This window comes from Quercus lobata, chromosome 5 (genome assembly GCF_001633185.2).
Source record: "Quercus lobata isolate SW786 chromosome 5, ValleyOak3.0 Primary Assembly, whole genome shotgun sequence".
Classification (NCBI taxonomy): domain Eukaryota; kingdom Viridiplantae; phylum Streptophyta; class Magnoliopsida; order Fagales; family Fagaceae; genus Quercus; species Quercus lobata.
The window spans coordinates 30,769,142-30,783,156 of record NC_044908.1 but is presented as its reverse complement, the minus strand read 5'-3'; the positions used below and the strand labels follow the sequence as shown (position 1 = coordinate 30,783,156).

The following is a 14,015-nucleotide window of genomic DNA, read 5'->3' as shown; positions in this document are numbered from 1 at the left end:
AGAAAAAAAAATTTTAAAATATTAGTACTTTTGATTGATGGTTTATTTTCATTGACAAAACTTTATTTTGTACACAAAAATGATACAAAAAGTTGCATATAAAAGTTATGACCTAGCAGTTCAATAATTGATGTAACTATTATGACACTTGTAAAGAAAATATAAGGCTAAGGGCATTTTTTCTCTTTCCCAGCAACCTAGAGTGAACTCTACAGCTATCCAGTGGGCCCTTCATCAGCAACACCTCCAAACCCCTGCTATCGAGCTTTGCCAGAAACTCCACCATCACTGATCCACCCCAAACCCAACTTCAGCTTCATGCACCAAACCCAATCATTGGCAAAACCCACCTTCAAGCACCAAACCCAATCGCACCACCAAACCCACAAATTATTGCCTACCGTTAGAACCCATCTACCACCATTACTGAACAGATTTGTGGATGAGAGAGAGAGTAAAAAAAATATTTTTATTAGTAGTAGCGAGGTCTTTGACTTGCTAGCTGTGGCAAGGTAATGATCAATGTTAAATTTTTTAGTAGTTTGTTGAGACTGATACATGGGTTTTCTGTGAGTTTTTTAGCTAAAATTTTAATATGAGGCTAGTCAAATGCTCTAACATTTAAGAATTATTTTTTTTTTTGTTTAACCCATGTATTTGAGAAGAATTACACAAGTCATACATTAAAATATAATTATACGAGTAATTTTTATCCCAAATATGGAAACTAAGATTTTTTATTTTTTATTTTTGAGGAACAACTAAGATTTTCTATATTTATTTTTATAGTTTCTTTAAAAAGGAAAGTAAAGGTGACGTGGAATTTTTAAATGCTGTGTTTGTGTCTCATGAGTCATGAGTCGTGACGTGTTTCTCTCTATGGCTTCAATCATTATAAATTATAAATAAAATAAAATAAAAAAAGCCAAATACTTAACCGAAGCCCCAAGTTAAATACAAATTCAAAAAAGTTTTTAGCATTACCTTCATTCAGATTCAAACCCAAAACCCTAAACTCTTTGAAAAAAAAAAAAAAAAAAAATCTGTGGAATCAGAGTAATTGGGATTGTTGTTTGTTGCAATCGTAGACTGTAGATTGTAGAAGACGAAGACGATAATATGTCTGCTATTGTGTGTGGAAGCAAGAGATCGTTCTTCGAAGAGCTTCCAGGATCGCCTCCTGTATCCAAGAGGCTACGCTGTGCCTCTTCATCTTCACCTTCATCTTCATCCCCAACTCGGTTCACTCCGCCTTCTCTTATTGATCAACTTCGCTCTGTCTTTCCTCACATGGATTTCTACGTACTGTTTCTCATCTCATTTATTCTCTTCAATTATTATTATTAATCTTTTACTAATTTATTGTAAATTCTTAGATTTTTATTTTTATTTTGTTGGTTTTTGATAGAAAAAAAAAGTTTCAACTTTTAACATTGTATTGATTGGAAGTCTATAGATTTTTTAGTTTGTTTTGATGTTAAAAGGTTAAAATGTCAAATTGATTGATCACTTGATACTTCAATTAATCGTTGCTTAAGACCTTTGGTCTTTTGTATTCACAGTATTTTGTAGTTAGATGGGTGTAGTCAAAGGTGAAAGGCGCCCTTAAGGCGCCAAGGACTTTTATCGCCCAAGGTGATGAGGCGCCTTGAGTGAAGCGAGGTGCCAAATTCTAAATATAGTTATTTTGCATATAGAGTTCCAATCTAATCTATTTGATGTTTAAGAATATTATAGACAAATCTCTGACTCTGTTCCTGATGGATAGGAGCTGGTCTATAAAACCAGTTTTTGGGTTCGAACCTCAATAGAGCCTATGTTTGTGACAAACAATTAATACATGCGTAATGCATCATACTCATAAATCACCGTTAAAAAATTAGTCTCTATCCAAATAATGGCCCAAAAGGTGTCTAACATGTTTTGTTGTCAAGGAATATGTTTCGAAGGCAAAGAAGCGGTGTGATCTGGAACGCAGCCCTTGGTCTTATATAAATGGTTTGCAGAGATGGAAATAATCACACTTTCAATGGTGTGGAGTCATGTACTTTTTATTTCTAAGAACTTTGTATGAGTACCGAGTAGTCTGTTGCATTTAGCATTATTGCTTCTCATTCTTTTTTAGATGTCATTGACTATTGTAAATTTTTTTTCCTAATGATACTCTGTAGTATGCTTCTTGTATGCTTAGGCTCTTCTCTGAGAATATTGTTAAATATTTTTCTTATCAAGGGTTGTATAGATATTAAATTAGAGTTTGTGGGATAGGTTTTGAAGTATTTTGAGCAAAAAGCCTGAAGTGATGATTGCATTATATGTTCAAGTTGATTGGTCTCTGATCTATCATGGTCACCAAGTCATTTGTGTGTATAATGGTAGAGACATAGTCTTTCCTTTTCTTTTCCCGTATGACATTATTATTGCAAGATGAACTCCCTACTTAGAGGGCATAAGATGTAGTGCTTATTGAAAATAGTTGCTTTGGGCTGGAAAGATCCTGTTATGGTTTTTCTATCCATTAAAGGCTGCATCCTTGTTAAGTTGGTTGTCGTTATGTGGCGTATATTTGCTCATCTAATAATTTTGTCGAAACTATATTCTGTTTCCATGTTTAATTTGTTATATTGGAAAAAAGTGTTCCCACATGGTTGTTGATCCATTGTCAGGCAATATTGTTTTTCCATATTTCTAATTATATGATGATTTTACTGTTCAGATTCTTGAGAGAGCTCTGCAAGAATGTGGTAATGATTTGGATGCTGCCATCAAGAGCCTGCATGAGCTTTGCTTAAGATCTGCAGAGGGAAATTCAGTTTCTGCTGAAGTATCAGATGTAAATGTGGAGAAGGGTATGTAATTCGCTACCATCTACATAGTCTTTCATTAAAATTAACACCTTCAAGTAGATGGTGAGTTTTTGCTAATTGCCACTAGTCTTGTCAGTAACCATTCTACCTATTAGCCATTCGGTGTGGTTTTGAGATCTGAATTTGTATCAACAAACATAAATATATATATATATATTAAATTGTAACCGCAAATAGTTATAGTTAAGTATATAATGTGTGCTATTTTTAAGGAATTTGAATTTCAAATCTCTCAAATTTACCTTTATATTCTTAGTTTGTCTTATTATTAAATCATTTTCAATTAGATATTGAAGTACACAAAAGTGGACATGAAAAACATTTTTCCAATAATATATATAGATACAAGGCAAGCTAAATGGGATGGTATGGTTCTTTTCATTTCTATGTTGTGTCAAGGGAGTTTGCTTATCAAAGCGCAGATTTAGGGGGATGGGGCTTGTGAAGGCAAAAGAATTAGAATAAGGGGAGGCCCTAGTTGGTGAGACTGTCTAAAAATAGTGATATGCCAGCCTCTTCACATGCTCTCTAACTATACCCATTTACCTTGAATGCCTTAAGAAGTCTCTTGCTAGCCATTAGGCATTACACTTCAAAAAAAAATTTCTCTCATCTTAATATCATGTTTGATGTTAACTCTAAGGGGTAGATCAATAGGTTGGGGAGTGGGGACAACCTCGCATGAAGTAGGGGTCACTAGTTTGAATCTCCCCTTTCCCCTCCTCTTGGGGCCAAAGCTTACATGTTAAAAAAATCATGTTTGGTGATATTCCCAATCATTGCCTTAAATGTCCTATTGCGTAAATAATCAATTTCATTCATGGTTTTCTTTTGAAGAATTTTTCATTGTCATCTGAACTCTTAGCTCTCCAATTGTAACTTGTCTTCGACAAGAACTTCATTGTTTATAATTATATGATTTTGTATTAGATAGTGTTGTCTATGAGTTGTTTGCTTTAACTTGCATTATTTATGGAGATTGGTGACTTGGACCTTGGTAGGAAAGAATTTGATAGTTGCTTGCAAAATTAACAGGTAGATTGCCGGATGATGATAATTTTGTTGCCCCTGATAATTCGTCAGTGCCAAACAACCTTCCCATGGAAGGTGTGGAATGGATCGACTTATTTGTAAGGGAAATGACGTGTGCTTCTAGTATGGACGATGCCAAAGCACGTGCTACAAGATTGCTAGAAATTTTAGAGAGGTCCATCAGCTCACGTGCTTGTGCCGAGGCAACACAAAATGTCCACAAGGTATGTATAATTTTGTGTCAAAGTTAATTTTTTATATATATGATATTAGCAATATATGATGGTAGCAATCGGTCGTGCCAGTGTCAAGAAGAAACTTTTACATAGGACACCCTTAACTACTGGAGTGTTGTAAATATTAAAAATTTTCTCGGGGGAAAAGCTACTTCCAATACCGGACTAATGATTTGAGCCATATGTCCCTTGTTTTTTTATTCTGGGAAACTCTAGAATCAGTAGTAGTAGGATTCATTTTCTATAAAAAAAAATAATATGATGAAATTTGCAAAATTATTTATTATATTATAGTTGAAACCTTTTTAACCATGATATTAACGTAATTAATGGTGTTTAATGTGGATAGAAGCTCTTTGTTGTGATGATTTTTCAACAAAACTCCTATTCACATCAAAAGCCATGTGTTAGTGTGAAGCATGCATAGAAAATGTTGGGAAATGTGTGCCATACAGTGGCATTCATTTTACCCAACATTATATTTTAAAATAGTTCCAAAATTATGATGTGGCAAGCAGAACTTGGATTTGGTGCATCTAGTATGAACCAACTAAGGTCCTGCCTTTAGGTGAATTGACCCTTACAAAAGGGTATAAGAAGAAATTTGATGCAACTTTGGAAGATTAATTTGTTACTGCTATGCAAATTCACCTATTTAAGACTTATTTTATGGGGTCCACATTTGAATTTCAAATTGAAGTAAAAGTCGTAGTTTTAAAGGTCTAGTTATGTGTTAAAACAGTTCTTTATCATTAAGTTATGGTAAATTTTGAATATAGGGGCAAAATTCTAATCTTTGCAATTCCTACAAATTGAGGATTTTGGTGTCAATTTTAGAATTTTCAAGGAATCTTAAGTATTTTAGGTTTTCTTTACTTTGGGTCTAAGATTCCTTTATCACCTATCCAAAAAAAAAAAAAAAGGATATCTTTATTAGTTTGTTGGTCAAAATTAGGAATCCTAATACTACTAGAACAAAAAAGAGTCCTTGTATATTTATTTTGCTATTCTACTAAAAGGAGTTGAGTAATAAAGATATTGAGTGTTTTAAGTATTGAGGTATGTTGGCTTTCTCATATTGCATTCTTCCTGTCTCTTCTCTTCTTATTCTCTTCTTTGTGGTATTGTTCACAAGTACTATTCATATATCCCCCAAACACCACAAAATTATCTCTTTTCCTTCTTCCTTACAACCCAAGAGCAAGCTTATCACAACCCCATAACCCGTTCTTCAATAATTCTAAACCTAAGCGTATAAATTCTTGACATAGGACAACCAGAACAAAACTGAAACAATAATAAAATAAATGGATATGATCTAGGAGTCAACACCTAAGCCTTGCTTGGAGTTAGCACAAAGCGGGAAAACCACTAGAAGTCAGCACCTATGATAGACCTGGAGTCAACACTAGACCAAAGAAAGACCAAACGACCATTTTTTTCATTCATCAAAATATCAACTATCTCCTCAAGAAGTACAATAGGTTGCTTATAAAGGATTACTAAACCCTAGTTCTAATTAGTTAAGAAACCCTAATTCCCTTATTACGAAAATAACCTTGCTTCTCAAATTAAAATACTAATAGCTCAATAAACTACTAGGACCTAAAACATAAAAATACAATTGACTTGCAAACATAAATAATATTAAATAATAATTTTCTTGCATCTCCCACATCATTCTTCTCTGGTTGGAGAAAACTAGACCTCGAGTTTTAAAGCATTGAAGGATTAAGATGCTGAGAAATAACACTTGCTTCAAGTCTGAAATCACCATAGGGAGCATAGGGAAAAGAAAAGCCTTAAATTCCACCACATCAAACTCATTTGGAATAACAAAATCAATGTGTGGAATTAGTATAATCTCTTCTTGAACCTTATGAACCATAGGAAGAACTGTGGTTTTAACCTCTTCGACTTCACCAAGATGTAGATCTTCAAGGACTGTGGAGGGTTGATCAAAAGCACGTTCAACAACTTCAACTTTCACATCATGTGCACCCTCTAACATAATACTCTCTTTAGGCACCATCTCTTCACCTTGTTGCTCTTCAATAGATTCATTTCCTTGCACGCATGTTGAAGCAACACTTGTTGAGGCATGTATGTCTGTGTCAACATTAGGTGTTGGTGTTGTTGGAGGATTCTCCACGACCAAGATATCATCATCAATGTTGTCTTCTATTGGGGCAGCAATAAGTTCATTGTGATCTAGTATCCTTGGTTTCTCAATTGAATCGGTTTGAGTCTTCTTTTGCTTCATCTGAGCAATCCTATCTTGAACACTTTTCATGAACTTTACAGATAATTCCTTTAATTCCTTGGTAGATAATTTCTTAGTAGATTGTTCAAAAGTGTGTTGAGGACATGAAATGGGATGAGAATGAGGATTCATCGTGTTTGCTTCAACTTGAAAAGTACCACACTGAGATTGGGGTAGATACTTAGCTCGATAGTATGGTGACAAATACTCATCACAAAGCTTTCTTTCATATCTTCCCACACAGTAATGGAAGGTTCATACTGCATATAGCGGAAATATTCAAGATTCTCCCAAAACATTTGTGCTTTACCTCTTAACTTCAACTCAGCATACCTAACCTTTTTGTTATCTGCAAAATTTGCTTGCTCAAAAAATTGCTCCATCCCATTCATCCAGTTGACAAAATCTCGTGGATAATAACCATCAAAATAAGGTGCTTCTAATATTTTCATGCTTCTCTAAAATAGTGCGTCAACAAATAGTTGGGAGTTGGAACAAGAACCTGGGCTGCTGTCATGTTCTCTGGACAGGTCGTTGGAATGGGCTTCTAAGACTATTATCTCAAATAGTTGCTGGAACTGGGCTTGGACTGGTCTGTCACGGGCCTGGACTCTGCTTGGTCAGTTTTTTTTTTTTTTTTGGGGGTGAAATACAATAAAGAAAGAGTTACAACTTAAAACTAAATCTTCCAAGTTCAAACATAAAAAACACCGAAACTAGAAACTAGAAGCAAAAGAAACTAAAGAGAAGGGAAGTGGCGGAGCAATCACGAGCGGCACTGGAGTCAATGGTTGAGAGGCGGTATGGGCTCACTGGCAGTCGCTGTCGGCGGTGCTCAATGGTGCAGATTGGAGCTCGATGGAACCTGTGAAGCATGAAGCGGCATGGTGGGAGCGGCGTCGACAGCAAGTTGGCATAGGTGGCTCTCAGCGGCCTGATCCCATTGGCGGCTCTCATTGACTTTCAAACTCCTCTGTTTCTGGTCTGGTGGCTGATGGGTTTGCGTGGGTCACCTTTTTTTTTTTGTGGTTTGTGGCAATGAGTCGCTGCAACTGGGGCTTGCGAATGTGTATAGCAGTAGTCACGGCGGCAAGCGAGAACCAATGGAGGTGGATCTCCGGCACGAGGAAGACCGAAAATTGATGAACCAGGGTCAGCAGTGATAGAACTTCTCTGTCTTCGTGGTTGCAACTGGTTTGGTGAATGGGCTTAGGATCTGTGGCCGTGGGGTTGGGGTCTTGGAGTGATTGGGATGTGTGTCAAATTGTCAATGGTGGCGACATGGTGGTGGTGCTAGTAGGATTTTTTTTTTTTTTTTTTTTTGGTTTTGGATTGACTGCGATGATGCTTCAAACAGATCGGTGTTTGCTCTAATACCAAATATGACGCAGTACAACTAAAACAAAACTGAAATAACAATAAAATAAATGGATATGACCTAGGAGTCAGCACCTAAGCCTTGCTTGGAGTCAGCACCAAGCGGGAAAACCACTAAGAGTCAGTACCTAGGGTAGACCTAGAATCAACACCAGACCAAAGAAAGACCAAATGGCCATTTTTTTTCATTTACCAAAATATCAACTATCTCCTCAAGGAGTACAATAGGTTGCTTATAAAGGATTACTAAACCCTAGTTCTAATTGGTTAGGAAACCCTAATTGTCTTATTACGAAAATAACCTTGCTTCCTAAATTAAAATACTAATAGCCCAATAAACTACTAAGACCTAAAACATAAAAATACAATTGACTTGCAAACATAAATAATATTAAATAATAATTTTCTTGCATCTCTCGCATCAACTCTTCTTACTCTAAACCTACACAATCACATGTAGACAAATTTCCCAATTGTCCTATGTCGAAAGCCCCACCATAAAATGAGAATATATCAAAGAGAAGGTAATAGGCTTGAAGTTGGACAAGAATATAGCAAAGAGAAGCCAATATGAATGAAGTTGGAAAAATAAAATATCAATTTCTAGGCTCTAAGGGACTCAATAGAAGCTATTAAAACAACAACAACAAACAATGCCTTAGTCCCAATACTTGGAGTCAACTATAGATCTCTACAAATTAGTTAGGGTCGGTCATATGGATTTTTTTTCTCCATTCTATCCTATCTAAAGTCATACTCTCTATTACTCTCTTAATTGACATTGTTAGAAATATGGTTAAATGATCAAATTCGCCATTTCCTAACAACTTGAGTTTTTGGAAGAATCGGTATTTTAACATGGTCTCAAAGTAGGAGATCTTGAGTTCTTTCCCTGGTTTTACTCTACCTCTCATTTAAAACGTTAAAAATCCCATGCATTTGGCTTATTAAGGGGGGCTTTAGCTTTTGGGAGAATCGGTATTTTGATAGACATGTGCTTCTTTTTTTATTACTTCTATTAACGTGATTTTTTGTCTTCCTTTTCCTTTTTTTGTTCCCTTAATTTGAATCAATAGAGGCTATTAGCAACCCTTAATTACCTTGGTTTCTTAGTCATTCACTTCCATTTAACAAATAAATCTGAACCATGTAATTTCATTAAAGACAATGGGGAACAAAGTGTATATTGCCCAACAATTCTTCTAAGAAGCCTGTAATACAATAAGTCTATGAAATTATACACACTAGATGGTCTACATCCAAAGACATCAAATTACAAGAGACCCATCAAATCATGATTTCATCCTTCCTCTAGATAAATCTTGCTCCTAGAATGTCCTATCTGCATACTGCACGTAGCATGTTGGAACTATATTCCATACAATAAGTTTGGAAGAGCGATTTTGCCTCCATATTGAGCTTTCTGTTCATGTTTTCCATTCTACTCTTAACATCATAAATACAAAGTCCCAAACTCCCTAGTTATTGGACAATATAAAAAAGAAAATGGTCAATAGACTCAGTCCTTCCATTTGCACATACAATGCTGATCCGTCAAAGTCATTCCCTTTTTAATAAGATAGAATAATAAGATTATCTATGGTGAGAACTTTCCCCAAGGTCACAATCCATATCAAATGACCTTCCAAGGAAACTAATGCATTTCAAATAGTCTTTCAAGGAAAGCTAAACATGATTGTCCCTATTAAAGCCTAATAATACCATTTTTATTAAGCTTCCAAATACCTTATCCACCATTCCCACTTAGATCTTGGCTGAATATAGCAGGTCAAAATAATTAGCAAACTATTCTAACTACCAATCTTGAGAGCTTCGGAAATAAAGACAATAAGACACTTTCAGACTCATCATGCCCAATCGAATTCTATGATCTTTACCATCCACAAAGTCAATCTCATAGCCCATGTGAATTGGAGAGTCCAATCCCTTTCTCCTACCTCAGATATTATTATTGTTAACTTTGATGCAGGATGAAAGCATTAATGGGTTCTGATACAAATTTTAATGTAGGATATTTGGGAATTCAGTACTAAATTAGATTCTTTGATGAGTAACTTTTTTTTGAGTTACTCAAAAAAAGATTCTTTGAAGAAATCTTTAAAGGTTTCTTGAATATGGATTGATGTTTAAGGACTTAGGTAAAGAAAAGATTGAATCTTGAATAGTTTGATGGTTGTTTGGTGTTAAAACAGTGAATATTAGAAGAAATAAAAAGGAAAACAATAGGCAATCAGATGCTTGCTTCTTTTAGTGGAACTCTTTTTGATTGGTCTCGGGCGTGGGGACTCACGTCTAGTGATTCCCTCCCTTCTTTTCTCTGCTCCCTTTCTCTTTTGTAATTTTTCTATTGTTTGGTTTTCTTTTTTGTTTTTCTCTATTTTCCTTTTCTTGTATTTTCTAGGTTTGCTCTATGTTTCTTCATGCATAGAGTAGCCTTTCGTATATATATCATTCTTACTTATCAAAAAAAAAAAAAAAAAAAAAAAAAAAAAAACAATAGGCAATCACACCTAGGTTTTCTTAAGCAATCACACTTAGGTAGGAGAAAGCAATCACACCCTCAAAGCTTAAAATAAGTTGCTAGAGTTTTATTAAAATAAATCTTTCTATCAATACTATTCCTACAATAAAGCCTTTATATAGATTATTGTTGAATCCTTTCATGGAAGGATTAGGACTAAATAATCTATTCTTAGAATGACTACGTTATTAATAACAAATAAAAAAAAGTACTTCAGAACTTATAAACCAAATAGGAAAAGGTCTCGAAACATAAAATACCCAGTTTTTTTTTATAATTACTAAATTGCCCTTATTCTAGTAAATCTGGATTAAAACTGATTCAGCAACAAATAAACAAAAAAGAACAATAAAATAACTCAATTCAACTTTAGAATGACTAAGCAAGGTCCCAAGAGAGCTCTGCCAGATTTGTTCCGTATCAAACCTTCTTCATAAATGACCTTTTCCCTAGAGTAAACCTCCCTTAACCACTTGCCCAGCAGAGACAAATGTGTTGGACTTTCTGAACCCCAACCCTCACACAACATAAGGATTTGCAAGCAATTTTCTAGACCTGATTTTTTTTTGTTCTCGTTCCTCACCCATGATACTCGTTGCAACTTCTCAGATCTAATTGTAATGTAGATTGGCATTGTGAAATTGAAATGTTTCCAAATATAGGAAAATGTGATGTTGAAGGAGCAAATTGAAGCATTCATGCGGGAGAATTCCATTCTCAAGCGTGCTGTGGCTATTCAGCATGAACGTCAGAAAGAGTATGAAGATAAGAACCGCGAGCTGCAGCATTTGAAGCAGTTGTTGTCTCAGTATCAAGAGCAGTTGAGAGCACTTGAGGTTAGAGTTAAAACCTTTGTTTTCCCCCCCTCCTCCCCTCAATCATTTCTTTATTTGTTTTCAATTTAAGGTTTTGTTTGTTTTGGTTTAAAATGTTTTTTGTTGGAAAGTTGCTTATTTGCAGTGTTATGCTTACATCCCTCACAATGCTCTAGAGAACATTTTTGGTGTTTGGTATGAAAAATTGCAAAATTTCTTATGCTTTCATATGGATATGTAAATTACAACTTTAATCCATAACATTAAAAAATTAATACAAAAATTAAAAATTGGATTAAAAAAATTATTTTTCTGAATGAGATACACATTGACTAATCTTAATGTTCCATAGCAATATATTTATTGAATTGTGTTGAAATGAGTCCTTTAAATCTTGTTATGTGAATTGAAAAAGAATAAGAAAAAGATAGGAGTGATTGAAGTCATCAACCCTAAACTCCAAAATTCTACACTATCTATATTTTGGGCGGGGTTAATTTTTAATGTACTCTTATCATTCATATTAGTTTCTAAATTATAGATTAATGGATAATTATTTACCCTCAAAAATATGGATGCATTTGTAATGTGTATCTTAAAATGTAAAATTATATGATCAATACTCTACCTATCAAAAAAAAAAATTATATGATCAATACTCTGTTTCAAGATAAATTTTCCCAATAGTTTTTTAATTTAGAAATTCATATGGAAGGTACAGGTGTACATTAAAGTTTAGGGCATCTCTTGCAAATGTTTCATGGTTTAGGATGAACAAATATATTAAACTAAGGTTAATTATAGGTTTACATTGTACTAGCAATCTAATTCTTACATTGTAGACTAAACAAATGTGTACAATTTTGTACATATGTGTAAAAAGTGTACAATCTTTTTGCATTTACAACATTGTACTCATTTGTTTAGTTTACAGTGTAAAGTAAGCATCTTCCTTTAACTAAAAAAACAGTAAAAATTAATTAAAAGATTCTAGCTTTCTTCAATTTGACAATATTATGAAAAGTGATACAAATCAAAGATCCTAAAAATATTTTATATGTTTTATTAGTAAAATAGCATAAAAAAAAAAGATGTATGAAGAAGAAAGATGAAGGGTAATGGAGGACATCAACAATATACTGAAAAGGCCCCTAACAATTTCAAGAGTACAAGGAATCTAAGAAGTCAAACTTTGAAGGCCTACTTTCATCCAAAGGCATCCAAATGAAAAGAGTCCGAACAAATAAAATCCTCATATCCCTTTCCTCCAAATTTTCCACTTCAAACATTGTGGAACCATACCCTATTTCTTTTAGAAAGAAATAAGGGGTCTTCTTTGCCAACACCGAAGCACTCCCCTCACTATTAAAATTTAGATCCATGAAACTAAGAATAGTAGATCAATGAATATATATTTCATGCCTTGTGAAATCTATCAGAAAATTGTTTTTATATGCATACTAATCTGTTTCAATTATTATGTGACTGGAGCAGGTGAACAACTATGCCTTGTCAATGCATTTGAAGCAGGCGCAACAAAGCAGCTCCATTCCTGGACGTTTCCATCCTGATGTCTTCTAAGAGACTGAAACTAGCATTTAATAATATAGGGTCAGGAATTATGCTGCATCCTTAGCTCAACAAATCATTCTATAATTTCTGGTTCCAGTGAGTACTTGCATCTGGTATAATATGTATTAGATGAAGTTTTCTGTATCTTTTGCAAATTTAGATCATAAAATACATTACTGGAGAAGGTATACAACTGGGCACTGGCTTTATTTTGTTCTATGGGCTTGCCTACGGGGTTGAAAGTTGTAACGGTACTTGCTAATACTCTCGTAGATTCTGAAGAAAGTTCCCTATACTTGAACTATACATTACTGGCGCTTTAGGCTCCATTTCTTTTGCATCTTGGTGGCCTAGACGATATCTCCCTATCTTTCTTTCTCTCTCGGTCTCTCCTTTTTTTCCCCCCTCGAAAATAGATGAGGAAAGCTAACAAGTTACAAGCACTTCCTCTTCTCAAAAAAAAAAAAGTTACAAGCACTTCCCAGCATTCCCAGGAACAGATAAATTATACGAAAAGATATTACAACTAATTACTTTGCAAAATATACTCCCAAGTTCAAGCTATTCGTAATAAAGGGGTAAAGCTTAGATACAGTATTAGGTATGGTTCCTTAGGTTCTCAAATTAAATTATGGTTTCTTGGTTTCTTAGGTTCTCTAATTAAATTACTTTGGTTCTTTAATTAAATTACCTCACTTGGGCCAATTCCTTAGCTTCTCTAATTAAATTACTTAGGAGGTGTTTGGATTTCACGTTTTCATAATTCATAACTTTATTTCCATCCCCTATAACTTAAAAATGGTAAGACTCATGACAGAGAGGCTTGTTTGCATTTTGTTTCCAGTTATTGTTTCCATAACTCATCACTCAAAAATTAGGTGTTTTCAATTTCCATAACTCTGTTTTCAATGGCATTTTTATAATTAAAACTACATATTGGGTCTCATGGTCAGAGTCAACTGCAACTTTTGACCTTTTTTTTTTTTTCACTGGGTTCAGTGAGTTTGGTTTCTTCATCTTCTGTTTTTTTCTTTTTCCTTTCACGCTAGATGGCTTCTTCTTCTTCTTCTTCTTTTTCTTTTCCCTTTCACGCTGCTTCTTGGTCTTCTTCATTAAGGTTTTTTTTTTTTTTTTTTTTTTTTTTTTTTTTTTTTTTTTTCACTAGGTTTTTTTTTTTTTTTCTTCTTCTTCTTTCACTGGGTTTGGCGAGTTTGGGTACTAGGGGTTGAAGGAAAAAAATAAATAAATAAATAAAAGCTACACCAAGTTACAGGTATGAGATCTACAAATAGTTGAAAATTTTGAGCAATG

At 34.3% G+C, this 14,015-nt stretch overlaps 1 protein-coding gene across 1 annotated transcript; it reads left to right on the top strand.

Annotated features, from left to right (window-relative positions):
- Positions 1 to 942: 942 nt before the first annotated feature.
- LOC115988328 lies at positions 943 to 13,010 on the top strand. Its single transcript, XM_031111859.1, has 5 exons — positions 943 to 1,302; positions 2,717 to 2,849; positions 3,903 to 4,123; positions 10,980 to 11,153; positions 12,627 to 13,010. Exons 1-5 carry the CDS (start codon positions 1,120 to 1,122, stop codon positions 12,711 to 12,713), a joined length of 798 nt encoding a protein of 265 aa, XP_030967719.1. The 5' UTR covers positions 943 to 1,119; the 3' UTR covers positions 12,714 to 13,010.
- Positions 13,011 to 14,015: the final 1,005 nt, after the last annotated feature.

Bases quoted from the DNA above. Each gene is read 5' to 3' on its own strand.
- LOC115988328 (XM_031111859.1), top strand. From the start codon at position 1,120: ATGTCTGCTATTGTGTGTGGAAGCAAGAGATCGTTCTTCGAAGAGCTT. The intron at 1,303-2,716 runs GTACTGTTTCTC...TTTACTGTTCAG, and splicing joins TTCCTCACATGGATTTCTAC to ATTCTTGAGAGAGCTCTGCA. The intron at 4,124-10,979 runs GTATGTATAATT...TTCCAAATATAG, and splicing joins CAACACAAAATGTCCACAAG to GAAAATGTGATGTTGAAGGA.